The sequence below is a fragment of the Diplotaxodon limnothrissa genome, linkage group LG11 (assembly GCF_057381915.1).
Source record: "Diplotaxodon limnothrissa isolate DT_005_m linkage group LG11, D_limnothrissa_male_GT1.1, whole genome shotgun sequence".
Lineage (NCBI taxonomy): Eukaryota > Metazoa > Chordata > Actinopteri > Cichliformes > Cichlidae > Diplotaxodon > Diplotaxodon limnothrissa.
The window spans coordinates 31,352,379-31,380,369 of NC_140606.1; the positions used below are offsets into that span (position 1 = coordinate 31,352,379).

The window sequence follows — 27,991 nt, forward strand, 5'->3', positions numbered from 1 at the left end:
GGAAAAATGCAGATGTGATTGAGTTTTAGCTATAATAGCAATGGCTTTTTTTTTTTTTTGTTTGTTTAAAAAAAAAAATGCTACCAAACATGCTATCTAGAAAAGATTCGTATGTTTTCTTCTCTATGAAAAAGTACAGGAAAAACAGCAAGTGAGAGCAACCTACTCAGACTACGTGGTTAAAAAGGCTTTACAAACTTGGTTGATTATGAATGTAGTATTTAACATGGTGGAAGCCTGGAAACCAGCTTGTGGTGAAACATCACAATACATCAAATCACATGAAACAGTTCCTACTTAACAAATAAATTACTGTATAGTAGAACACGTAGAAAAAAAAAAAAAAAAAAGACAACGTGTGCTCCCGTGAGAGGAAAAGCCACATTTATCGGGCAGCTGCCTTCATGGCTTACATGTGTGGCTATTGTGACAGACAAGCTTTTATATTTATTGACCTCACTTGACTGAACATACATGTACATTTACAATAGAGGTGGATAATAAATACATGGACATTCCTCATACAATCATACGGAGGTCTGTAGTCTTACAAAGAATATCAAAACCTGAGATAAACAGACCAAAAACCTGTAAAAACTTTTCATATCAACCAAATATGTTCAAAGCAGGTAGGACTTCTATTAAAATGAACAAAAACAGAGCTGAGTTCTGTGAGTTCTGTAAAGTCGGATGTACTTGGTGGACTACGAGAGGAAACGAATAAGAATGATTCAGGGTGATTCAGGCAAGACGAGTCTTAAATAGAGACCTCAAAATTCAGTAAAACACCACAAATGGTAACCTACATTTTCATGAGCAGATATGAATAACTTAAAAACCTCACATTTGTACAAATACTATAAAAAGCATTACTTCTATAAAATAGAGAAATATTTCAAAATAGATCAATTTTTTAAAAATTCAAACTTTACAAGAATATGTAGGCTACTGGTTCTTAAGCTGGTTGGGGAAGAAAATATTAACTTGGTTTTTTTTTTATTTCTTTCTTTATTTTTGTACCTGAGACGTGAACAAACTGTCCAAATTTGAGCAGAAAATATCTTTGTCCACATAGAGATGTGAGGTATGTCATTTCATTAAAATAAAAAGTCTCTCCTGAATTAAATAGACAAGTAAACAACAACAAGAAAAAAAAAAAAAAAAAGAGAGTTCCCTTGAATGTGGTCTTAACGTTCCCCTAGCAGCACCGTGGGAAGAAATGCTGATAATGGCATCTAAACTATAATGGAAACAGTAAATTTGTATAAAATCAACAATGTAAAAACCACTAGGAAAAAAAAGTATTTAAAAGCAAACGTAACTTGAGATCACACAACTGCAAATGCTGGGATTTAACCAATAAACGTGTACTCGCTAAACTTTTACAACACTAGGATAATCTGAGGACTGTGCAGCTCTGCCTACAATGAACAGCCTGAAAAAAATACAAAAACTGAAAACAAACAGACTATTAGGAATTAATATACGCTGTTATCAATCATTTTAGCTGCAGAGTTATGAGTGGGGTTTTTTTCCTGTTTTTTAAGATATGTGTGCGCAAGTACAGCTGGTCACTGTGTGTTGAGTGCTGGGGATATCGGAGGTGATTGGTCAAAGGAACAAGGTGTGGTTCAGTTACAATGCTGATGCTCCGCCGTGCTTCTCCTGCAACACAGACATGTTTTGTTTATATGATCTCAAGTTGCTAAGACAAAACTGTCCTCGTCATTAAGCGCTAAAGAGTTGATGCAAGTACAAATTTAAGCAAAACACTATAACTTCATATTTCAGATTAAAGAGTAGTATCTAAAACTAAGGAAGCTTGTTTTCGGTGCTGAAAAAAAATTGGATAAGATTAGAATATTCTGTGCATTAAAAATATTTTTTGGACTCGCCTACTATTAATGCAGCTGTTCACCTCAACCGCTCACATGATTTTGCGGGATGAGGTTGTGGCATTTATTTTTCCAGTTCAACCTCAATTTTTTTGATTTTTCACATGTAAAAAATACAGATCTGACTAATCACAGCACTGCATTTGGCAGCAAGTGCACTCGTAGCTCAAAATGCGCACCCGTACTGAATATGCAGTGATTAAATAATATTGTTTTACCTCAGAGACGATTACACGACAAGTTTGCATCTGAAAAATTTGGAATGAAATGCTGTTATTTTGCACCGCACTCTGTGTAACGTCTTTGCTAACTATCTTGGAATTTCCTTCCAGTTGTTGAAATTTTGAGTTAAGGCTTTCTTTCCTTTTACTGCACAAACAAGCTTCCATATAAAACTCAGCCAAGAGAGCAAATACCGCCTTACGCCTAAACCTGTGTGTAGATTTTGTACCTTATCTTGGTCGATGTCAGAGTCTGCGGTTATGACAATTCTCTTCTCCACGCGAGTTTCTGAAGATCCACTTTTTACTACCTGTACAGGAAGGAAAATCTATATTAGGCATATAAAGAGTAATAGAACGGGAAAGGCGAGAGCCTAATTTGCTCTGCTGACCTTTGAGATGTGAGTGGTGGTAGTCGTCACTGAGGTGCCACTGGTGGTCTCTGAGGTAATGGTCTGGGAACTGGATACTGTTGAGCAATCTTTGTCCTCCTCTGTCCCATCAACGGTCACCTGAAGGAAAGAAGAAAAAAGGGGGATGTACTGAATAATCATTTCTAAATCATGTGACATCAAGGTTTCACCGAGGAAGGCACGAGGCTGCTTCATTCTTATTTTGGAGCCCTTCTACTGATCCTCCCAGACCTCCTTATTGGGAGTTTTTGAAGCCACCTCCACCATGCAAACCTGACTGCCTATAGCTGAGACAGATCTGGGCTGAGCAGCTGCTGGAGCCCCTACCTTTGAAGACTCATAGGTGAAGGTCCTAGTCGGGATGATAGGGACCTCTGTGGTGGAGATGCCACTGGGTAAGGGGCTGGAGACGGCTGTGATGGTGACAGTCTGCGTCTGCACCAGAGGGGGCTGTGAAATGGAGCACAGCCCCATGAGTGGCTGTTTAACCAGACACTTTGCACCACAGCAAACACTTTATTTCACACCATGCATTAGCTATTGCCTTTTTTTTCTTTAATTAGACTTTCACCACAACCGCTATTTCCTCTCACCAGATTAGTTTATTGTATTCGAAACAGAAGAATCAACGTGTTAACGTCACTTCCCACCACCAACCACTCCAAGAGAAACGGTGAATAAACGGCACAGGTGCGTTAGAAAGATGATCAAAAGTAATGGTTTTGTAGCAGAGATTTTTACAGTGACCCGTCACCGTCGTTAAAAACTTAGCACACCACTGTGCAGCACCTCTGCAGCGTCTTGAGTTCCATCTGACAATAACAAGCACTTTCACACCAAACCGAATACCACCTTAGGAGAGTCACAAGTTTTTTTATTTGTATCGGTGCTGCAAAGGAGTGTGTCAGCCAAGAAGGGAAATAATCAGCATCACCCCGAGGGAGTCAGGAGGCTACCTGGAAACAGCGCATGACCTGTGGACCATCGCTCCAGAAATAGGAAGCTGGGGAAGATCCAGCTATCCTCCCAGAGTCAGCCGACACTCCGGGACACGATCCTTCTTCTTCCGGGATCACTTCTAAAGCATTACAGGAGGGATCAAAGGAAGGAGGCAGCTGTGCCATTTCCACCTCTACGATTGGCACCAAGTTCGCCTCAAACACTACAACCTCTTCCTGATCACGTAACTCTTTCTCAACAGTAGCGCTGTGGACTTCGACACTCTCGGGCTCGCTCTTGATGGGTAGGTCTGTAAATTCCAAACTACTGCTGGTTTCCTCATGTGCAGTCTTTGTGTCTGAACCATTGCTTAGGGGTCTAATGCACACACTCTAAAAAAGACATAAAATAGTTACTATGTGAAGTATTTCCAACTGATACTGTGAAAATGATAAATACACATGCATGCAAGCTAAAAATATGTACATAGAGTGGATTAGGCTGCACAAAGTATAGGTTTTATGAGGTACTGCAGAGACTCTGGTTATCTGATTGCACTTATGTAATAAAAATCAGCCCTGTTTTAATGCCACACAATGGCCACAATCATTTCTACATGGTGCATGCTAAAAGTAGATGAGCAAGTTTTATGAATGGTTACAACTTTATGGCATGCATCTTAACAATAAATAGAATGCGTCATGATTCAATTCTCCTGTTTAAATTTGGAGAGGAAGGACCAGTGGAATATTATGAAACCTGAAGTTTATATGAAATAATTCAATTCCATAAATGGAAATAAGAAGCATATGAACTGAATATGGAATGGCTTTTATTCTTTGGTCAACGTTGATTGTCAAAAAGTCATGCAACAAGGAATCTCTTGCAGCTGCTACATACTCCCTTTCCAAATACTGGTGGAGGACAAACAGGTTATTAAGAATAACAATTAAGCTGCCTCAAGAAATACTATAGTGTGAAAGGGTACTGATCATTTCCCCCATTAACAAGACTGCTGTTTTCTAGTGCATGTGAGCTCAGGAAAAAAGTCACAGTGGTCATCTTTTTCTTTTTTTAAAGACTACTGACAATATAAATGAACCTCAACACGTGTATAAAAGCAGGCTCAAAGTGATGCGGTCAAACATTAAAAACCTCTGGATAAAAGTCAAAACTTGTATCTTTAAAAGTCCAAAAGACGTCACAGAAAATGCAAACAGCACTGCGTTATCACTTCCAGTCCTGATCAGTCTTTGGAGAAGGAGAGGTCTGATTCTGGTTGGAGAAACCAGGGGTGGGGTGGGGGAATTGTGCCGCAGTGGAGGAAACAGGGAATCAAAGTCTCAACAGTTCAAAGGAAGCCTGAGAGAAAAAAAAAAAAAAAAAAGAGGGCAGCTTCTCAAGTGGAGCAGAGGATGAGAGGTGAAAATGCTGGAGTGATGCTGCAGAGGAAGCAAAGGAAGGAGAAGAGGAGAAGAGAAAGCTAGAGGCTGATGGGTAGATGGGCAGGGTGCGGTCTCCGTGGGTCACATTCACACCTTGTGTGGGGCCTCCGCAGGGTTGAGACGACCCCCTCAGCTGCGTTTGGAGTAGAAGTCGAGCAGGGGGCCGCGCGGAAGGCGGATGACAAACTGATGGGGGGACGAGGATGAGCAGGAGGAGGAGGGGGGAAAAGATGAGAGGGAGGAATTTTAAAATACGATAATGAACTGAATTTGTCAAATCTGAATTTGTGCTGATAAAACAGCTGATAAAATTCTAACATTTTAAAGCCTTTATTAGAAAACAAACCAGATTTTATTCACTTTTCGTTTGTTTTCAGAGCATTGAAATGTTACATGCATTTTAACATGCACTTTATTTGTTTCCATGAACAACAAACTTTTCTTTCTTCTCTTGAAAAGACAGAAAAGTCATTCACACTTGCGGTATCTTATTTAAAACTATCTCATCAGCTAAAGCTGATGCAGCTGAGAGCTGATGGATAGCAACAATGCTATGCATCTCAAGTGACATCAAGCTGTCATAAAGGTTCATAATGTCAGCAGCTCAGAACCTAAAGTTTAACTGGTTGTTTTAACAAGTAGCTTTTACTTTATTTTAATTCAATTATCAGTCCGTTAGAAGCAGCAGAATCAAATCTAGCTCTGCTTAAAGTTGATGTTTACTTTTCTCACAGTAGTGAGTTGTAAATAAGACGATAAGCTGCCTTGGAAAAAAATTATAAAAAATAATATTACTCCTGTTATGAGTCGTGTGGTTGTTGGCTCATAGACTTTCTACAATTGTTCTGTTTCATTTCCAAACTGCTCGCTGTGAGCTGTCAGTACAGTTGGTCCATAATTTGTTGGACAAAGGAACAGTGTTTGTAGTTTGCCTATGCACATCACCACAGTGGATTTTAAATCAATATGACTGAAATGCAGACTTCCAGCAATTCAAGGTGTTTAACAAGTTGTGAGGTTTAAAAATAATGACTTTTTTTTGCCAATTTTAAATATCAGGTTTGTTCACTTGAATAAAAATGTTCAAGTCTACAACCTGCTGACATCAAATCTTCTGTTTACGTCTATTTGTGCATCTTTGAAATTTGTCTCCAGTAAAAAGAAAATCAAAACTGTTTGGCTGAGATCAGGTGATCAACTGGCCGTGGAAGAGTATCTCATTTCTTTTCCTTGATGGCCTTATGATCATTGGCTATTTCCCTCCTTATCAATACTTTTCTCTTCCCATCATTCTGGTAGTTCATCTTGGTTTCATGTGTCCAAACTCTTTTAGATGTTTTCTGGCAAAGTCTAATTCAGCCTTCTCGTTTAACCACCCAGCTGTAAAGCCTCTGTATTTCCATTCATTTCCCTCTTGATAATACACTCGGACACTGATACTCTTACCTTGCTAACTTGCTTATGTGTTGTGAAAATGTTTTTTCTTAACCTTGGAAATATTTCATCATCCACTTTGGTTGTTTTCTGTGGTCTTTCAGGCATCTCGATGTTGCTGAGTTGGCCATTGAATTCATTATCTTATAAAACGTCCGAGATTATTGATTTGGCCACTCTGTAGGTTTTTGCTATTTCTCTGATAGGTGTGATCGGATTGTTCAGCCTAATGACAGTCCCCTGACTTGCTCTAGCCTCATATTTTTGAATAACATTTTGACTCAACTTGTTATGTTACGTCTGTTTCATCTGTCGAGAAATAATAAGGGCACAAGTTTCACCTGGCCATGAAAATGTTGTGGAGACAGTGCATAAAAATGGCTGTAATTCCTAAACAGATAATGCTATACTTTTGTACAAGCCCTTAAATTAAAGCTGACAGATGGCACTTCAATCACATGTTGATGACTTGATTTCAAATCCACTGCGAAACTATTAAAAACAAATGTCTATCTCCAAGAAATTATGGCCCCTCCTGTACGTTTTTCTTTGAAAACTCAAGTGCATACTGACAATATGATATTTTTGAAGGAATTTAAGTTTTCAAATGTAATAATCTTTGTGTCCAAGTCATCATGAAGCACTTGATGCAAATGCATGTCAAGTGAACGTCAACAGATTACATAATTACTCATGTGACAGCGACTAAATTGAAACTGAGTTTCCATCCGTGAAAAGCTTCAATTACCTGAAATACTGTCATTCAAATATTTACTCATGTCAATAACAATATTAATAATAATAATAATGTTGTATTAGCTGTTTGCTGATACAACTGTGAATGAGGCCTCATCTCTTCATAAAAAACAAACAAAGATGCTCAGAGAAAGCAGCAAAATGAAAAAGGTGAAAGCAGCGTAAAAAGAAAGTAAGCCAAGAAAAAAAGAGAGGAAAAAGAGAGGGAAATACTGTTCAGCGCCAGCACGTGCAAAACGTCTTGAAGGTGGGTTGCCTTTTAGTCATGCAGCAAATTTGTAAAAGTCAGGTCTGTCAGTCATGCAGTACAAACGTGTTGGGCTTCAGAAGCATCCTAAGCAGGTCTGATTCAGACCGAGTGACATCTCAGGGAGGAAAACCTGTGCCAAAGATGCCTCACCCACAGCGGTCTTTTATGTGAATGAACAAATATAAAAGTCAACGAGTCCGGCTGCATTCTTCATACACATTCAATTAATGCATACCGCATGCCATCAGCTCAGATACATGCACACGCAAACTGTCAACACTGTCTACATCAGAAAGAGCCTGAATGACTCCTCTTCACAATTTCTTCTTCTTTTTAAGCATTACTCAAACACAAGTAAGTGCCAAGTCAGTTCCAAAACTGCTCATCTTAATTAGCCAAATTAGATGTTATTTTTTTACTATTTTTTCTCTCAAATTCTTCAACTGATAGACTAAATGAACTAAAAGGATCAGTTGTTTTTTGTGCCAGACTTACCCCATCCGCGCTGGGCAGAGGCTGACCGTTGATTCCCAGGGTGCGGAAGGGAGAGTGTGTGGACAGGCGCTTGTCCCACTCACTTGGCTTGTGATCTGGGACCGCCTCCATGAAGTTTCTCTTCAGCTCACTGATGCTGGCGTGATGCCTGAGCAGCACCTCCTGAGGCTTATCGAAATCCTTTACAGAGGAAAGTCGAGATGGGAAAGACGTTGCGGTTGAGGGGGGGGAAAGGATGGAGGATGGAGAAAGAGGATAATACAAGGACAGAAAGTACACAGAGGTTGTCCGGGAAGGGAGAGGGAAGGCAGAAGATGTGTCGTAGAGAGGGAGAGATTAAAAGAAAAAAAAAGTCAGATTATTTGGTGTTTTTTTGCCGTTTTGTGCAACTTTGGTTGATTTATTGATGATTAAATAAGCAGAAGCGGGGTTAACGTGATTCTAAGCAAACATAAATGTTTCAGATTCCTTAAAAAATTATCAGTGTCTCCTATTCAAAATGCAAATTAAACCTGGCAGCTGATTCATGAGAGCAGAGCTGGAGCTGCGATTTATCAAGCTGATAAATATTTGGAGTCATTTGGAGCCGTGGTTGGGTAGAGGGCCTAAACTATACAGCGCAACACTGAGTATCTATTTCACAGCATTAGGCTCGCAGTGAAACATGTTAAGAGAAGAGGCTGCAAACCAAAGAGCAGGAGAAAGACGGTGACAGCAGACATTGTAAAAGCTCTTGAAGATGAAGGCTTGTTCCAAATGAAATCCCCGTTCATTTAAGACAAATGAACAACGGTCAAAGCGCTGATTTGGCAACATTTAGCACCAAGTTGATCTTTACAGGCAACCGCAGGATGTGATAGCAAATAAACAGAACATACTGCAAACTATATATCTGTAAATCATGAGCTGTTGTGGTGCAAAAGAGCAACTTAATGATAAATGTTTCACCAAATGGCATTTCTTTCATACACAACACAGCAGGGATCCCCCCCCACACACACATTTTCATTTCTACAGACTAAAACACTCATTTCCATAATTGTCAAGAAAATGAAATGCATTACTGACAAGTCTGAAAATGAGATGAAGGACAGAGCAAAAGCAGGAACAGGAGAATACTGATGATCTTGAATAAATAAGTGCATAAAACATGAGCTCGGAATGAAACCTGCCATTAAAAAAACAATTAAGGAAAGCTTCACCGTTCTTAGACCTTGGTGCCGCACCAACACCGCACGGTGAATCACTATGAACAGTTTGTGGATTATCAGGAGTGCAGCATCCTGAACAAGTTCAGATTGAACCCAGTCATTTTTTCTTGTTGTTCTAAACTCAACAGCACTCTCCTGAATCAATCGGATCAGAGTCGGTTGCCCCACACAAACACACATTTTTCATGTAATCTACAGCCGCTCGTTAACGCCGACGAGAAAAGTGTGAATCATGCCGCATGCAAGCGTGATGTTAAACAGCAGCCGGTGCGCCAAAGAGCAAGAAAATGCAGCTGGAGACGGACGTCTCCAGAAGGGATACCAACCTCCAACATTAATTGGCTATGTCTGATATATATTGAGTCACCCTCAATTTTCTTAGCTCTTTTCTGTGAAAAATGAAAAGAACAAAAAAAAGAAGGTGGGTTTGTTTCAGTTTCCCTTTATGCTGGCATCAACCACACCTCTTCCATGCACACTACGAAGTTCACTAATGTGTTAATAAAACAGAGAAAGTAAGAGTAAGAGTGCATGCACAGTCGTTTGTGTGACCATAAGGGACCAAAATCTGCACTACACTAACAAAGCAAAGAACAGATGGCTCTGGAGGACTGACCGAAGATTTCTATTCTTATACCGAGAAAAGAAAAAAAAGTGATGGAGTGACATAAATGTGATAAAACACCAGTTACCATGCCTCTTTAGTGCATTTAATCTATAATCATGCATGTGTGCATTCCAGTGTTAAGAACAGCAAGCAATGGGAAGAAATGATGTAACTGTTTCAACTTTTAAAAACAGCCAGTAGGTGTTAACGTACTCTGAGACTGTGAAACTGTTTGCAATCTAGCCATTGTTATATTTTCTACCTTTTATGAAATTAATAAAAAATAAATAAAAACATTTCTTGTGCATCGAACCTGATGTAGGTTTCATTTACGACCTAGCTGTGTGGAAGCACAACATGAGAAGAGGGTGATATTAGTCTTTGGGATGAGAAGCTCTTTATCATCAGAAATGGAGGTGGAGAAAATGGCTACGGTAGTATGTACGGCACTAAGAATCTGACCTTTCGCATTCGCACCACCTCCGTGCTCGTCGTCTCAGACTCGTGCTACCCCAGGGGAGGAGAGAGGAAGACGTGTTAGCATCCCCTGAATGTTGGCGTTAACACTCAGATCTCAACCGTGGTATAAGCACGTCTTCTGACATGCAAGACGCCTGCATCTGACACTAACCTGGATGTCCCCATTCATGGTGGATATCAGTGATGAGTCTAGTTCTCTCTGGTCCCTCCACACTGCTGGCTACAGCAGCAAGAGATACACAGTTCACACTCAGACACAGAGAGCGATCTCAGATACTTTAGCATCTTTCACCACAAAGGCGTTGTACCATTCACAATAAAAGACTTTCTATGAAAACACAACATTTGTTATCACTTTTTTCCACACATATTACATTACCAACATTTACAACAGCAATCAGAGTAACTGAATACCTTGGCGTCAGCCCCGGCTTCGATTTTTGAGGGCTCCACAGCTTCTACGGTGACCTGCAGCTTCCGTTCCTCCTGGCGGCTGGTTTTGATTGGAGTGGAGGTCTGAGGCTGGTCGAGAGTGGCCATGGGGATTCCCGCCTCCATCAGAGCAGCCTGGGAGAAGACCGGAGCACTGACAGGGCGCGTGCCCCTCTGGGCGCTCGCAGCTAGACAAAACGCAGACAAAATGGAAATGAGTGAATGTTGGGTTTTAGCACTGAGCAGGCTGCGAGTGGAGAGTTTTGTGAGGATCACGGTGAGTAAAATGCACACGAAAACAGATATAGCATTAAAAATAAAACAGCTTAACAAGCATATGGCACACTTAGCCTCAATGCTGCACAGGTATACTGTACCTCATTTGTTTCCTTTGCTCTCATTTAAAAGGACAAGCACGCATAAGCGTAAGGATGTGATGTGGGCCAGAAGCAGATGTCCACAAAGTGGATCAGTAAAAGCGGTTCTTGTTATATTCCAAACAAATGCTGCAAAAAGGCATAAAGCTAAATGAGATTGAACCAGGGAAATGACGACGTTAAGAAAGCATTATTTCTTCAATCGAAGGTCCGTGAATAATGGAAAATGCTAGCTGTGAGCCAGTGTGTCCCGTGCAGAGGTAGCAGCTGTTAGAAATGAGTGTTTTTATGAAGCAAACAAGGCATGACCGTGTGAGGTTTTTTTTAGCCACACACAAAACGAAAAAACTCCACACAAGGAAAAAAATACCTGACGCTTTGAGGTCACCCTCGAGTAGAACAAACCAATTATCACTGACACGTGTTTGCGAGGGTCTTTCTTCCAGGATCCGTTTCTCAAACCCCGGTCTCGTCTCAGAAATCGTAATCTTTTTCGTGGCCGCGGCAGGAGCAGGAACTGTGACCTGTGCTGGGAGCTGCTCGCGCTCCGAGACAGCGGCTAATACAAACACACAACCAGGTGTTACTCACCTCAGCGAGAAATGTTTCGTATGTATTGGCATACCAAGCTCTTTGGGATTATACCTGATTTCTTAAGGGACTTATCCAGAAGAGTAAACCAATCATCTTCCACCTCTCTCACTGCTGGACGTGGCTGCACCACATCCTGCTGCTGCTGCCGTATTCTCTCCACTACTGTAATTGTCTGCTGTGCTGTCTGCTCTGTGAGTGTAAGCTCTTTAGCAGGTCTTACATCAGGATATATATGGATGCGTTCCACCCCAGCCGCTGACAGAGTACAGAAAAAAAAAACTAAAATGAGATCTGCATGAAGTTAAATATTCCCTCTACCTAAATATCTTAAATGAGCATTTTCCCCTGACATACTGCACCACCATACAAACACAATATAACTAAGGCTGGTGCAGTATTTCTGCATTCGTTTATAATGTGCTCCTAGTACAACATAATAGAAGTCGAGCACAGTTGCCATGTTATTCAGTCTGATAGCATCTCATAGCAAAGCCGCATGGCCATACAAGCAGCAGAATACCTGGTGCTTTTGCTGCTACATCCAGCAGCACAAACCAATCATCGTCCACTTTTCCTGCTCTTGCCATTTCAATCTTCACCATCTCCACAGGTGGCCTCACACCTTCCACGATCTTCACTCTTGCTTCAGTGGTTGCCACTAGATCAATAATAGGTTTGACTACAGCAACAAACACAAACATAAACGTAAATACATCTGATGCAAACTTTTTGCGCACAGCTTCACACAGCACCCATTCGGCGTAGAAATCTACCTGGTTGTACGACCACAGGCTTTTCAAACAGGACAAACCAATCAGCTTCTCTCTCAGAGAGGGAGGCAATTTGGCTCGCTCTAATTTCAGACACACTTGTCCTGTCTTGCCCGCTGTCCGCACCAATTACTGTCTTCTTCCATTTTTCGGTCACCTCAACCTCAAAAGTCTTCATTTCTGGAACGATCTGAGCTGGAGTCACTGGCACAGACAGAGTCAAAGGCGTTGAGTGATACTGCTATGACCACCATAGTCCTCTTAGAATATTATGTTTCAGTCTGAATTTACTGTAATACCTGTTGGTATCATGACTTCATCACGTGCAGTACCAAACAGAGCAAACCAGTCATCCTCTCTCTCTGGCTGGGGAGGCTGTGGTGTAACCTGGTCAATCTGAAGCAATCTCTGCTCTATACTTTTCACTTCAGTTGAAACATCTGGATAGATTTTAGTCTGCATCGACATAGAAACTGCAAAACAAAATTTTGATTTCAACACCGGCTACTATGAAGCACAAGATAAATCTTTTGTTGATCTTATAAAAGCACATTTGTGAGCTGCAGATACTTATAGGGACATCTGGAATACCTTGCTTGGGAGCCACTGCTTCCACTTTCTCCACAGCAGCATCCTCAACTACAAGCTCCCGCCTGGAATCAACAGCCTCTGCTTCAGTCAAGGCAGAAACACTCTCTCTGGTGTAAACCTCAACATACTCAGCCATGGAAGCTACCAACAAAGAAACGGAAAACTCGCTGTATGACACTTGAGGCAAAAAGTGAATGAAGAAACAGCAGGAGCGCAGCGGAAAATCTGCTCTACCTGGTGCCACAAATGAGGGCTGCCTAATGGGAACATCCAGCAGCACAAACCAGTCATCTTCTCGCTCTTTCACATCCTGTAGAAGTGCTACCCCCTCCCTTTCTGGCAGCATTTGTTTTGCGTCAGCACCTTCAACCAAAATGTCAACTCTTCTTTCTCTCTGCTCAAGAGCTGTTACTTCAATCAGAGAGGCACGTTCCTCTGGGTGAGCAGCAATTCGCTCTGAAAAGGTGACTTAGTAAAAAAAAAAGAGGAAAAAGCTCAGGGACTTTGAAAATAAGAGTACCTGCAGTGCTTAGAATAATTGGTTCTGCTAAAGCTGTGAGCCAGCACAGGGGACTTTTATGAATACCTGGTGGTGCGTGTGACGTTTGTCTTGAAAAAACATCCAGTAACACAAACCAATCATCAACTTTGTCTGACACTTGGTGTTGTAGCTTTTCTCCTATATATCTCGATCCGTCTTCGATTGCTATTTCTTTCCTCTCTTCCATGTGAGTAACTGGTAAGCAGAGTCAGGAGAGGCATCTTTAATCGCCAGCATTAACATGCAATTCTTTCATGAGCGAGTAAGGACAAAATAAAGCACAAGGAAGTTTCAAAAAACAAAACAAAAACAAGACCGAGCAGTACCTGATGGCCCAAAAAGCTTTTGTCGGGGAATAAAATCCAGCAACACAAACCAGTCATCAACCCGTTCAACGCTGATATGTGGTTTTTCTTTCTCGGGGTTGAAATGACCACCCTTGTCCACTTGAACACGTTCCACATCGGCAACTATGTAGGAAAGTGAAGACAGAATATTTGAGCGCGACGGAAAACAAATGCCCAGCTGGAAGAGAAGCTGGGCAGTGGTGGTTATTCTCTCTTTAAAAAATACATAGGCCGTATGAAAATCTAAAGTCGAGTATATCTTACACCTCACTGCAGAAATCAAAGCAAAAGAAAAGAGCAAAACGAAAGCCGGTTTGGTTAATATAATGCTAGTGCTTCCGGACATGTATGTCTTTATGGTTTTGATGATATTAGAATATCAGAGGGATTAGCATACTTTACCTGGTGTTTTGAAACCAGCTTTGTGTGGAGGCTGATCTAAAAGTATGAACCAAACATCATCAACTCTCGCCTGAGACAGACCTTCTGACCTCTCTGGAACCTCCCTATGTGGCCTCTCCTCCACCACTTCTGTCTTACGCCACAGTTCCTGTCTTTCTAACATCTCCTCTGATGCAACACTAGACTGTCCCTGCACGTCTTCCATGCCTTCCTGCTGCTGCCCCCTCTCTTGTACAATAGTCACTATCTTCTCAGTCCTATGCTGAACTTTCTTGTATCCTGCTACAGCAGCAGAGCCGGCGACGTCTGCATCTTGCCACTCCTGTTCCATTTCACGCAGTTTCTCTCTAAAGCTATCGTCTGTGTCTTCTTCACCCTCCCACTTCACCCGTTTTATTTGTTCTTCCAAGTCATCCACTTCACCCTCACTTATATCTATTCTCCGCACAGATTTCCTCACCACCATGTCCGTTATAACCCTGGATTGGATTGACTGTCTCTGCTCCAAATTGCTCTCTCCTTCCCTTAACGCTTCTACCACTTTCTTGCCCACTTGTTTTTCGCTCTCCCGCTTCACCATGATGTCTTCCTCCTCAGGCAACAAGTCCTTTAAAAACACCTCTTTTATTTGTTCTTCCAATTCGTCCACTTCGCCTTCTTCACCCTCTTTTATAACTCTTCTCCTCACAGATTTCCTCACCACCATTTCTGTTACACCTTTGGCTTGGATCAACTGTTTCTGCTCCATGTCTCTCTCTTCTTGTTTTAGCTTTTCTACCTCTTCCTCCCCCAGTTCTTCCTCTACTGCATGCTGAATTCTCCCTGCAATTTCATCAATTTCTTGTAGCCTTTCCTCAAGATCCCTCACGTCCCTCAATCTTCCTTCCAAAATTTCCTTCTCTGTAAATGCATCCACCAACATCACTGTTTCCCGCATCCTCCCAATCATTTCCTCAGTGATCATTTGCTGTTCTTTCACGCTTATGACCTGCTCCTCCTCCTCCCCCTCCGTGGTAGAGACTGGAAGAGTGATACAACAAACCATTTAAGTGCTGCAATTAATTGTTTTTTTTACCATTTTTTACCCAAAAAAGTGTGAAGGTTTTTGCAGAAAGCCAGACAAAGAAACTCACGTTGAAGTTTTTCAAAATGCTCAGAGGGAGACACGCTGAGCAGACGGTCAAAGTACAGGAACCAGTCATCCTGTTTTATCACCACTGGTTCCAGTTGGTGGTCCATAGAGCTCGTTTTTGCCAAGCTAGTTTCAGCTGACATCAAAAAACAAGGTGCAACATTTTTTGTATCAGGTGATCAAACAACAACAAACTTCAACCAGCTGAAACGAGAAGGCCACGTGGAGCCACGCGCCTGGTTTCTTACTGAGTAGTGCCGTGTGCATATAGTATGGTGGCAACATGAATGAAGTGCATGTTAAATTTGCGATATTTGACGCTACCCATGCACTATAAAGGTAGATACCTGGCTCTTCAACAAAATCAAAGGGTGAGATAAATGGAATATGAGGCTGATGATCCAGAAGAATAAACCATTCATCTTCCGTTCTCCTCTGCTGGTGATCGTCATCGCTCGCCAGATCCAGCCATGGCTGACTGACTGTCTGGATAATGGTTTGAGGACCAGCAGTCCCAGTCTCCGTGCCAACAGTACGCCCCTCCTCCTCCTCCCAGGACTGAGTGAAATTCTGCTCAAACTCCCTTCCGGCTGTGAAGACATGACGAGGTGATGCCAGTTATGTAATGGTTTTGCTGCAGAGATGACGACCGGCTGTGAATGCTGCACAGCGCTTCAAGCAAGCAAGATTTCAAGCTTTTGTGCCAGACTTCTGTGAGTCCAGTAAAGCGAAGTTAGTATAAAGATGAATGAAAGATGCCTTTTGCACTTTGGAACACAAACAGGCTCCAGATGGAACCCGTTACAATGATGGGCACTGGGGCAGTGATGAGGGAGGTCAGTCAGTCAAAAATTCAAGCATAAAGGCAAATGAAAATAAGCAAATGAAAGCGGTTGTGCAACACACGTTAAGTGCAAAGTTATGAAATGAAAAAAAAAGAGGAACAAGAGCCTCAAGACTGGAAATACCTGTTTAGAGTTACATTTGTGAGGAAATTTATTTAATTTCTTTCAGATTTCAGTAACCAACAATACTGTGGAGTCACACCGGGGAAAGTACAGGGTAGGTGTCCCATCTCATGTATCAGAATAGGTCACTTTCCAGACAAGCTAACTGTGCTGAACAGCAACAGTTTTGCAGGTATGGAAGCAAAGATGAATGGAAAAATGATGCAAAAAGGCTGTTAGATCCTACAAAGCAATCTGCGAGTAGAAGGTATGCCAAAAGGCATCACTTCACACACTTCGAAGTACCTGTGAATTCGGAAGAAGGCTGGGGTCTTTCAGATACCATCAGCAGTGACCAATCATCAACCTGAGTCGTGGCTGATGCCGAGACTACCTGCAGAAACTGGAGAGTTTCATCTCCAGGTTCTATAGCAAAAGAAGTCAGAGGGCACCTTATTGGACCTGTGGTTTATTGCAGGACACACACACACACACACACACACACAGGTGTGACAACATACACTCACGCATACCTCCATCTAGGTTGCGAGACAGCCTCTTGCTTGCAGATCGTGTGAAGCGAGGTGCCGGCCGGTCGATCATGGAGCTCGCCTGGCGGGTCTGGGCCTGAGTACGACCGCTGTACCGGAACTTAGAGCCCAAGGCGAGGAAGCGACGTGAAGAGGGCGGCTCCACTGTTGAAACCCTGAGCAAGAGATATAAGAATTACATTTTAATCTACACATTATTTGACCATTACATGAACACTGTGGATTCAAAATTATAAACCCTGCACTGTCTTCTTTAAAAAAAAAAAAAAAGGATTCGTGTTATGTAAAAAGATTAGCAACATGTTTGGATTTATCTCATTAAACAGACAAAAGCTTTAAGAGCGTTCAGCTTTTCCTCTGTGGTTAAAACTGCTGTGGTGCCAATACAGGGCTTAAGGTGGAGTGAGGAGTTAGCCAATTAACAAGTGGATAGGGAGGACCTAAGTGTCACTCAGAATCAAAGCGTTGTTACCTGAAGAAGGTATGATGTTCAACACAAACTTTCCACAGCTTCTTTGAGGCTTTGTAGTTGGGCAGCTTGAAACCAATGGTGCTTTCATACTGCTCTTGCTAAAAGCAAAGAAACAAAAGTCAAATTCAATGACTCCATAGCGACATTATTCTGCAATTGTGAAACACAGTTTTCTTTAAATAGTGAAAGAAACTGAAAGACATCTGAAAAGCTGGATGTATCTTATCATTCTTGCAATCAGTTGGCTCAGTCGTACAGTTACATTTATGTGTATAAGAAAACCAATAGCAATATAAACTAACAGTACTATTACATTTTATACCAGCCACTTCTGCTGAGAAATAATAAATAAGTCTAGGGGGTTAGAGTAAACCCCCCACACACAATCTATTGGTTATTAAAAGAAATCAGTTCTTTACATTTTTCAAAGCTAAGCTCAGAGGAAATCTATGGAAATTGGATCTGTATAGAACAATACAAAAATCAATACAGGTCAAACATACAGACTATGTAAAGTGAGATTTACCTCTGACGGCCTGATTTTGATAAAAAAGCTGCTCCGTTTGTATGAGATCTTGAGCACTTTGGGCCAAGGGAAACGGTTGATCCTCAGCTTGTCTTTGTAAACCATCAGACCACTGGAGCAAACGCCCAGCATTATATCAACACCGTCCAGATCCTGCATGCAAGAAACACCACGGAACATTTACAGCCCTGACCAAACACCGCCAGCCTGCTCTTGCAATAATCAGTCACCGGGGGGCAGACTTTCTCACGAAACACGAATGCTACTGCTGCAATACAATGATGCTATTGTAAAAAGAGCATTTTAAAATCGAATAAAAATCAATACATGCATACATACTCGTGACATGCTTCTATGAAAAAGACTGGACCACGTGTTAAGAAGCAAACCATTCATCCAAACCAGTAAAATAATTTTAAAAATAAAAATAAACATACCTTGGCTTGGTGCAGGTCAACTCCATACATGGCGAGCTTCTTGGCATTTTCCAGAAACAGCAGGTCTGCCTGGGCTGGACTCATTGATCTGGAGGCACACACGATAACGTTTAATTCAAAGACGTATTTTACTGTCAGAATCATTTTTGAGGCTCAATCATCTTCAAGCAGCTTCGAAAATGAATTAGGTTCCTTCAATGTATGCACACTGGGCTTAAATGAACACTGTGAAAAGGGCGTGTCTAGACAACTCCTTAATGACCTGTATGTGCGGTGCAGATCCATCACTTTTTCCTCCAGCTCTTTGCTCTGTCCGGGGGCCAGGTTCAAATCTTTAACGTAGTCTGTTCCATGGAGCTCGGGGTCATACTCTCCGAGTTCTGACTGGGCTGTGTAGGAGCCCAGCAGGGACAGTGTGACAAAGGAACAGGGAAGAACACCAAGCATAATGTCCTTTCTCAGCTGGAGACACAGAAAGTACCTGGAAAAGGTGTGAAACGATTAAGGAATTGAGTCTATGAACATTTATCCTGGGTTGAATAAATGCAGTGCAAAAGCTCCCTATTGCCTCATGTTGATCCATTCCTCCAAGCTGATGCTTGCTCACCTGGTTAGGTCTTCAGTAAGCTGAGCTGGATCAGGAGGGTAGAACTTGACGTTGAATGTAAACTCATAGACAGCACCTGGGACCTGTTTCCGTATCTCTTTGGTGGGTTCCAACCATGTCTGAGCAAAACGGAAGAAATGCAAGAAAATTTGCTCACTTTTTTTTGCACTGTCATTCATAACATCCAGTTATGCTCCAAGTAATTAACACTACAGAAGGGTAAAACCATCCTACCTTGCTGGTTGGGGTTTCCCAGTGAGCCAGGCCAAAGTAGTCTTTCTCCAGGAGGTTAACATGGTCACACACCTTTGTAAGAAGTTCTTGGCCTTTAGCATGTTTCTAAATGAGAAAGAGAAACGCAGACATGGGACACACGGCAAGAGAAACTCTTCAGTTTCCATGTTTATCATCACAGAAAAGCAAACGCAACAGTGGTGCATTTTGGGAGGGTTTGCTTACATCAAGTTCACACTCAAACTGAGCGTCGTCCAGCAGGGTGACTTTGCACTGCATGGTCTTCTGACGTTTAGAGCCTTTAACCTCTTCAGTCTTCTTTTCTGTCTTTTCTTTTGCAGGCTTCTCTTTCTTTGCCTGCTTTTGTTCCTTTTCCTCTTCTTTGATTGGCTCTTCCTTTTCTGCTGGTTCTTCCTCTATTTTCTCCGTGTCCTCCTGTTTCACTTCTTCCACTGCTTCAGGCTCTTTTATCATAGCCTCTTCCTTGTGTTCCTCTTGGGCTGGCTAAAATAGTCAAAACCAGACAATTGCCAAAGTGTGTTACAAAGATGAAAGAGAAAGTGGGAGACATTATACAGAGCACCATACTAAGGTAGTACTCAAATAACCCAGGATGAACCCGAGCGGTTGATACTAGCGTTAGTTCAAACCAGCATGGGTCATCTTTGTTTCAGACCAGCCTTTAAGCCCAAGTGAGCACAGTGATGCTCACTGAGCAAGCTGTCCACATAAAAAATTCATTAGAAAGCAAAACCCAATCAGCAGCCTGAAGTGCTTTTTTTTATAACCTTTGTCTGCAGTGATGTTCTTTTTTAGCCCTTGTTTTAGAAAATACAGTTAGAGGAGTTAGATAAATCCGTCTGGAGTCGGTCTACAGCACCTCTGAAAGTCTGTAATACCTCTTTTCCATCAAGGTCAGGCTTCCTGGGATCTTGTTATCACAAGGACATTGCAAACAGTCTGAAATCACGGCAGTCAGCTTAAAAATAGAACTGCACATTACTCCAAATAAATACGGTCTGTTTTTAGTGTTAGCTTTGTTTTTTGGTAGAAATATACAGGCAAAATATATTGTTTGACCCGTAAGTTTTGGAGGTCTGTTTAGGAGAGGCTGCCATATCTTTACATTTCCAGTGATCATGCTAATTTAAGCCAACTGCCTACTGGTTCTACTTTCATCTTAATCACAGCGAATCTTAGAACAAGTACTCTAAATGTGAGATTGTTAGGACTCACCTGCGCCTCTGTGCTGCTTATAGAGTGCTGATCAGCAGCCTGTTCAATATCTGGCTCAGTTTTAAGCTCGGGCTCAGGAGCAGCAATCGGTGCTTTCACCTGCTCCTCACTTGGTCCTTTCACTTCCTTCACTTCCTTCTCCTCTTTCTTTCCTTTGCTCTTTCCCTTGTCTTTTTTCTTCTCTTTGTTCTCTTCTTTTTCCTCCTTTTCTTCCGGCTTTGCTTCCTCCCCTTCTTTCTCTTTCTTCTTTGCTTCTTCTTTCACCTTTTCGTCTTCTTTTTTCTTCAACTCCTCTTTTGGTTTTTCCTCTTCTTTTGTTTTTGCTTTTTCCTCTTTCGTTTTTTCCTCTTCTTTCTTCTTAGCTTTTTCCTCCTCTTTCTTCTTCGCTCTCTCGGCTTCTCTGGCTTTTTCTTCTTCTTTCTTCTTTGCTTTTTCCTCTTCCCTCTTTTTTATCCTCTCTTCTTCCTCTGCTTTCCTTTTTGCTTTCTCCTCCTCTTTCTTCTTTAATTTCTCTTCTTTTTCTTTTTTCTTTGCCACCTTCTTGTCAACCTTTTCTTCCTCCTTCTTTCCAGCGTCTGCCGCCTTGCCTTTGACCTCAGCAGTTTCCTTCTTTTTCTCTTCCTTTTTCTCCACTTGCTTTTCCTCCTTTTCTACAGTCTGCTGTGTTGTCCCTTCCTCGTTTTGCTCCTCTTTTTTCACCAACTTTTCCTCCCCCTTTTTTGTCTCCTCCTTTTTTACTTTCTCTTCATCCTTTTCTTCTGCTTTTTTCTTGGCCTCTTTCTTTTTCTTTTTGCTACCTTTCTTCTCTACTTTTTCTTCCACGTTCTTTTTCTCTTCTTTAGGTTCTGCTTTGTCGTCTTTCTTTTTCACTTCTTTCACCTCTGGTTTTTCCTCCTCTGCTTTGGCCTCCTTGTCTTGACTTTTCCCTTCTTCCACCTTCTCCTCTTCTTTCTTATCTACTTTTTCCTCTTTGTCTGCCTTTTCGTCTTTGGCTTTTTCTGCCTCAAACACCTCTTCCTCTGAGCACTGCGATCGGCGCTTGAGGAAAGAGGAGAAGAGACGAGAAAGGCCTTTGCCAGCAGAGGTTCTGGTACGAGGCTTTAGCTGCTCCTCCTCAGGGGAGGTCGCTGCTTCGGCAGGCCCAGGCTCAGTGACCTGTTCCTGGGCCTTTGTGCTCGACTGCTCTCCCTCTGGGTCAGATGTAGCCGCCTCTGCCTTCTGCTTGTTCTCTGGTTCGGGCTCAGCACTACTGGTCTTCTGCTTGCCCTCAGTGTCTGCCTCAGTCACGGCAGTTGCCTCTGTTGTCATGGTAGCCACTGCGAAGGTGAAACAGAAGGGAGTCATAGATGAAGAAAGGTCACAGCATTGATGGTGTCCAACAAACCAGGTTAACTTAACACTTCATTTACACATACGCAGTTTTGGAACAAAAGTTTTTTTTAAATAAATTTTAGGACATTTTTAAACCATTTTTTGACATTTTACAGGTAAAACTAGTGACTTTTTAATCAAGACAGCAACTATCACATCAGCTACACAAAATTTACTAAAATCTGTGGATTATTTCCTGTTTTAAGCTCTATCTAATCTGCCTTTCAGTCATCGCCCTCGGCTCAGATTGCCAGCGGAACAGATAATGTTTTATTTTATGACACAAACAGGATTATTTCTACCCGTTCCTGCTTATTTTCTCTTAAATATTCTGCATTTTGGCTTACACTCTTAATTAACAATAAGCTATTTTTCACTGTAATTTTCATTATTGCTTCAGTGTATCGTTAGCTGCCTACTCCTTAAGAGTGCCTATTATTTATTAATATTCCAGGAAACATGGAGCCAACTGCCACCTACAGACTGCGCCGTGACTCAAACACACGCACGTATTTACACATGCACAAACATCATTTCATCGCACAGTGGTCCTCCTTGTTGCAGAGTGTTTCTCTGTCTGCACAGAGATCTCACAACAGGCTCATTAAAGCTCACTGACACAAAGGAGGCATTCTGCTCTGGATTTGCCTATTAGCACTGTCTACATTGGGCATGCCTGGCTCTTCAAATCACACACGCCCCTCATGCTTAGGTCATCTAAGGCACTAGAACAATATGACAATAAAGACATAAATAAACCAATAAAAAGCTTATAAAGTTTTTTAAAAGTCATTCCTAATGTCTAAAATTGCAGGTCAATAAATTAACTCTTACTTCAGTCACATTTTGCTCTGCACAGTATTGTTATTGTATATGTCTGCTAGTAATGAGTAAATAAGCCACCTGATTACTCACACAATTTCAAATAGTTTAACACATCGAGATTTAAAAAAATATTTCTTAGTGGTTTCACGTCCATCTCATTTTACCTCTTGTACTTTTCAACCTCACTCGGTTAAGGTGAGGCTGACTTCTGTCAGTATGTAACAGAGCGAGCATACCTGCCCGTGTTATTACAATCAAAATGATGTGACTCGCAGTCCCAGTACTTGGGCCCTTTAATGAACACAACTTTGATCCTCTGCGGTGGCAGTGTGAGGACAGATCTGGTATATTTAGAAACTTCTAACCAGCTGATTAAATCACACAGGGACTAAAAAAAACTGCAGGTATTGTGCAATGGCACAACACCTCGCTTAAGCAAGTTACAGCCACTCGCATCGCAGATCAGCTCCTTATTTCGACTGTGCCGATGTGCACGCTCCCCTGAACTAGGTCTCGTCTGACTGGTGACGAATGTGGCTGTGTTTTTGTCTCGTCCATATGTAGTTCAAGTCCCACCCTGGGCTGGGGGAGGGGTGGGGGATGGGAAAACGCTAGACGGGCAGACGGGCCAATCTTCCAGATGCACGGGGCCGCCCCCGTTGGGTGCAGCCTGGACCTCTATACCGTGCACTTCCCACTGGCACTACAGGACAGCGGGAGAGGAGGAGGGGGGTACACATAAGAACAAATCCTCTTTAGCCCTCCCATTGTGTCCAGTGACCAATAACTGGGCTGAACACTATAACTAATCCTGCCTACCCTTCCCCCCCCCGTAGGCCTATTCCCTAGGTCACCACACACACACACATATGCACATACACACACAGATAGTGGTATGCATCAATGCTCACAGTCTCCTTTGGGTCTTTTAGTGCTCTGTCATCTCAATTCTGATTGTCAGAAAGCAGACATGCTCCTAATGGACCAGCTGAGCTTGTGTCTGCTGCCTCCTCCATTTTGTGTTGCCTATCTAACATCTCTGCTGTCACCCAGCTGAGCAGGCCCAACCTGCATCCTGACCAATTGAGACGGCGACCGTCACGCCACAGGATCTCAACTCACAGTTAATTTCTAGCAACGTGACTAATATCTCCTCCTCTTACACATGGATGAAATGTTGCTGCACCGAGAGGGATAAAACTGCCCTCAATACCATATAATTAGTGTCTCTAATGAGCTAAATTATAGATGAAGCAGGCCACCCTCCAGCATAAGTGAGCTGCTGGATCAGGTGTGAACAGAACTGGAGTCAAAAGAGGATGTGATTTAGAGTTTATTATGCTCTTAATTCATCTGAAGGTTATTTAAAAATCTGAAAATAGGTGATATGATTGAGTGAACCTGACTTACAAGAAAAATTGCATATGCTTAGTTATTAGTTATTAGAATAACTGCTTGAACTGATGCTAACCCAGCCACACGATCAAAGCTCTATTTATCATTCTCACACTCCGAAAATATATTTGTCTCGCTACTAAAACCGTCACACTGTTTACCAGTGACGCTGCAGCAGCACCGCTGTGTGCATGTGTAATAAAATAAAAGCAGAGGGCTGAATGAAGACGAGCTTGCAGAGACGCAGGAGGAGGTAAAGTGTATAAATAGCAACGTGTGCGCAAGAAGCTGGGACTCATTAGTTGGCCTTTACAGACAACCTCATATCTATTCCTGTTCACAACACGTGTATACATGCGTGCACCATCGCAACTGCACACTCAATTCCACTTAAAGCCCAGTTTTTGAAAATGGATTTAATCTGAACGAGTGCACTGCTCCGTCATTATCAGCACTGACCGCTGACTTAAAATAAGCGCGGCTCCCAAAATAACTGCAACGACGTATAAATACTAGAAGACAACGAAAGCATGTTTCCTGGGCACTGACAGTAGGCTTAAGGAATTAGAAGGAGTTTAGAGTTAATCAGCCCCCAAGTGACCAAGTGAGATTATCTCCATCTACCTGCCCACAGGATCTCTCTCTCTCCCTGTCGCCCTCCACCCTGATTCGCCAGCTCTGTGCTCCTCATCCTACATGCATCTGTATGTGTGTGTGTGTATGTGTGTGTGTGTGCGTGCATGCGTGCGTGAGCAAGGAAAAAGAAAAGCTGGCAGAAGCACAGTGGTGATCCGCTGTGCTGATTCATGGTTTTATGTGGAGCCCCGCCTACCTGGCTGAAAATCAACAGAAATGAACTGAAGACCAAGATATCAGCCCCTCCGCCACATGGTGGCTCCCATTAACCTCTCCTTGCAAACAGAGGCACACATGACAACATACACGCCAACACGTGCCTCGCTAACCTATTCGTGTGCGGTTAACATAGAAGCCTGCCTAGCAACACTGTGAATACAAGCACACGGGCAGGGATTTATATCCATATTTCGTCTTTACAGTTTTCATAAACACGTTTCTTAAATGATCACAGGATGTAAATTGCTACTGTGTAGTTATGGATTATGGACAGGAAGCATAGACTGACTACAACAAATGAAATGTAGCAATCAAAGATTGGGTCCACAATCTCCCGTGTGAACCGGAGGACGGTCGAACAAACGGTGTTGGTTTCCAATGGTTTATTTCAGTCTGGCTATCAGTGTAAACCTATCCCAAACTCAGTGCCACACCAATCAATACACACAGATGGTGTCTGTGAGTGTGATGCTGTAACATGAACCGACATGGGAAAACAATGAAGTACCGTGATTGATTTACTGCGGTTGCCCTGAAAGCAATTTCGAATCCTTTTCCAACATTACCTCAGCCGCCGCCGATTAGAGTCATAATATTTCTGTACATTGTGAACGAAAGCTTCTTTCCATGTTGCAGAGACATAGAAATACAGACACGTTATAAGATTCAGAATCAGCTTTGTGCCATTACTCAGTTTTCTGTCATTAAGTGAAAAAAATGTCTAATTTGATCCTAGAATTATTTGTGAAAAGGTTATGTTAAATTTACTTTTTCCTTGGTGTTTAATAATCGTAATCACTGTCCTAACTCATGAAGGAAAGAGCAAATGGCTCTAAGGGATGCAGAGTCTGTTCCCTGTTTGGTAATGCTCATACAACACAGTAGTAGTCTAACTGCTCGAATGCATCATAACTCCCAAAAGAGGATTAACATCAGCAAGCTCTTCTGGGACCTGGATGACCTCACTCTCACACAGAAAGACCAAAAACATCTTTGCGTATCACTTCAGCAGCTCTGTGTCCACAACACTGCTGATTCAGCAGTGCAGGAGACCCTCGGTCTTATCTGTTATTTTTAACCTCCGTGTTTACCTCTGTTGCTCATGCCAGCACTTGCCAGTTCTGCTGCATTAGTTCAATCCGCGACACTCTCCCTCATCCGCCCTACGTCACATCTGCAGCGCTTCATAAAAGATTATCTGACTATATATATTCAGCAGTATCATCAATGGAGGTGAGGCTTATTGGATGAGTTGCTCCGAAGTACGCAGGCAGGAACAAGACAGACACAGGCACAAGAAGCCCTGTGGTAAAGATGGGAATCTTTTAACCCCTAATACACTCCTCACGGTGCAAAAGCGAGCAGAAAATATGAAATCCAAAGCAGAGCAGCACCAATTAAAAATAAACAAACAAGCAACAACTGAACATCTGAACAGAGAAGACAGACACAAGAGCATCATCAGCAATAACACATTTTAAGTATGATTTAAGAGACCTAAACAGGGCGGCCATTCTCAGGCATCCCAGTCAATACTTTTAAAGCTCTTTATGTACCTGTCAGACAATAAAAAAATAAATGAAATAAAATAAATTAACAAAAAAAACAGTTTTATAGAAAACCTATGTTTTTTCTCTTGTTATAATCTATGTTTATCTATTTTTTTCAATCATAATATATCAGGATTACTATAATAAAAAGAAGGAAAATTGCAAAGTGGGTTTTCCCGAAATGTCTAAATGCGCCCTCTTTTAGCAGAGCGATCAGTGCATTTATTTATTTATTTTACACTAAACAACAACACACCCTGCCTCCACACTACTGTTCGTTTCTAAAGGTGTTTTTTTTGTTTGGTTGTTTTAAACTAAACAATCCTCAAGCGGAACAAATTCATTAATTACGCGTTAATAATAATAATAATAATAATAATAATAATAATAAATGATCAATTACGTTTAAAATAATCTAAAATGTAACTTTTTCACCCTCCTTCCCTGAAACAGTTACGGGCTGTGTCGGACCTACATGCCGGGGTATTTAAACAATCTGTGCACGAAAATGGCGCCGAATGTGCAACAAAACAAACACACACCAACTCATCTCCACAGCCCCGGCGCATGCGAGCCTGAAATGCGGCTTACCTACTCCGGGATCAGCATCAAGGAGGAGACTGGATGGCGCAAAGACGGACAGAAAAAAATGCGATATTCCGCGCGTTCACACGAGAAACAATGCTGCTGAGCGACACATGCTTTGTTGTGCTTGAAGGTGTCCGATGCTCGTAAAGGGGTGGAGTCTCACGCCGAGGCTTGGACTTCAGCTGAGCGAATGAGCACCAACCAGCGTGGCTTACAAACCCATGCCAAGGCGGAGGAGATGCACACAACTTTCATATAAGGCTGATGAGGCCAGCTCCAGAGAAATTCTGATTTAATATAAAAATGGTGCATAATAATGACGTCTAGAACATTTAAGATGGTTTTAGAAATTGCTCATGAATGAAATTTAGTAAGGCTATGTGGGTTTGCCAAGTAAAAACCCATATTTTGATTCATTTCACTGTATTGACCCCTTTTAAAAGTGCATGCGTGGTGTGGCTCGGTTAAAGCGAGCGATCATTAGTACTGTGCAACGCCTAGAAGCAGGAGGAGGCAGGCACCAACACAACATAGGTAAGGGTCTCAAGAATGCAGACGTGACAGAGGAACAGCTTAAAACTCTGCCCAGCTGAAAACTACAATCCCAGACACACCCACCCGTCGATCTACATCTCAAAATTCAAAAACAAGCTCACACACATATGGGTCTTGTTTTTGGGCACACACATACACACAAGCAGTCTTTATGGACCACATGACGGTTCCCCCACCCATCTGCTTGACCCCATTAGCGACATACGGCTCATAGGCAGAAGGGGGCTCATTATTCTCAGAACCACACGGGGGTGAGGCGCCATCACCTTTGTCCTACACAGGCAAGTTCATGTGGCGGGCATTATCAGTGTCATGTCATGTCTAGCACTATTATATGCTGAAGAAGATAAAATATCTTACCGGCAAAAAAAAGGTTATCCTGCGATTCCAACTAAAATAATACCGGGTTGCCGTAAAGTCCGAAGCTCTTACCGTTGGGGCGAATGATGAAAGTGAACAGAAAATATCTCTCCAGGCCAGTAACAGTCTGTGTGCGTCTGTGTGCTTTTT

The 27,991-nt window shown here is 42.1% G+C and overlaps 1 protein-coding gene across 4 annotated transcripts; it reads right to left on the minus strand.

The window, feature by feature from the left end:
* Positions 1-6: 6 nt before the first annotated feature.
* LOC146623219 (uncharacterized) lies at positions 7-27,991 on the minus strand. 4 transcript variants are annotated; one of them, XM_085366622.1, is made up of 33 exons: positions 27,914-27,991; positions 20,343-21,658; positions 19,332-19,610; positions 19,107-19,211; positions 18,873-18,991; positions 18,528-18,746; positions 18,266-18,353; positions 17,829-17,981; positions 17,303-17,400; positions 16,813-16,985; positions 16,586-16,705; positions 15,680-15,922; positions 15,334-15,468; positions 14,201-15,220; positions 13,778-13,921; positions 13,497-13,646; positions 13,145-13,378; positions 12,911-13,051; positions 12,619-12,792; positions 12,323-12,523; positions 12,070-12,228; positions 11,601-11,804; positions 11,326-11,514; positions 10,561-10,766; positions 10,298-10,366; positions 10,129-10,173; positions 9,386-9,448; positions 7,849-8,028; positions 3,486-3,860; positions 2,857-2,979; positions 2,509-2,628; positions 2,347-2,427; positions 7-1,665 (listed from the first exon to the last, which is right to left on the minus strand). In XM_085366622.1, exons 2-33 carry the CDS (start codon positions 21,648-21,650, stop codon positions 1,636-1,638), a joined length of 6,948 nt encoding a protein of 2,315 aa, XP_085222748.1. In that variant the 5' UTR covers positions 21,651-21,658; positions 27,914-27,991; the 3' UTR covers positions 7-1,635. The 4 variants fall into 4 exon arrangements, with proteins under 4 accessions (XP_085222748.1, XP_085222747.1, XP_085222745.1 ...); XM_085366621.1 differs by lacking the exons at positions 14,201-15,220; positions 15,334-15,468; positions 15,680-15,922; XM_085366619.1 differs by lacking the exons at positions 14,201-15,220; positions 15,334-15,468; positions 15,680-15,922 and having other exon boundaries at positions 12,911-13,378.

Bases quoted from the DNA above. Each gene is read 5' to 3' on its own strand.
- LOC146623219 (XM_085366622.1), bottom strand. From the start codon at position 21,650: ATGACAACAGAGGCAACTGCCGTGACTGAGGCAGACACTGAGGGCAAG. The intron at 12,524-12,618 runs GTATTACAGTAA...TGTCTGTGCCAG, and splicing joins TGAAGTCATGATACCAACAG to TGACTCCAGCTCAGATCGTT. The intron at 10,174-10,297 runs GTTAGTGTCAGA...CCCCTGGGGTAG, and splicing joins CCATGAATGGGGACATCCAG to CACGAGTCTGAGACGACGAG.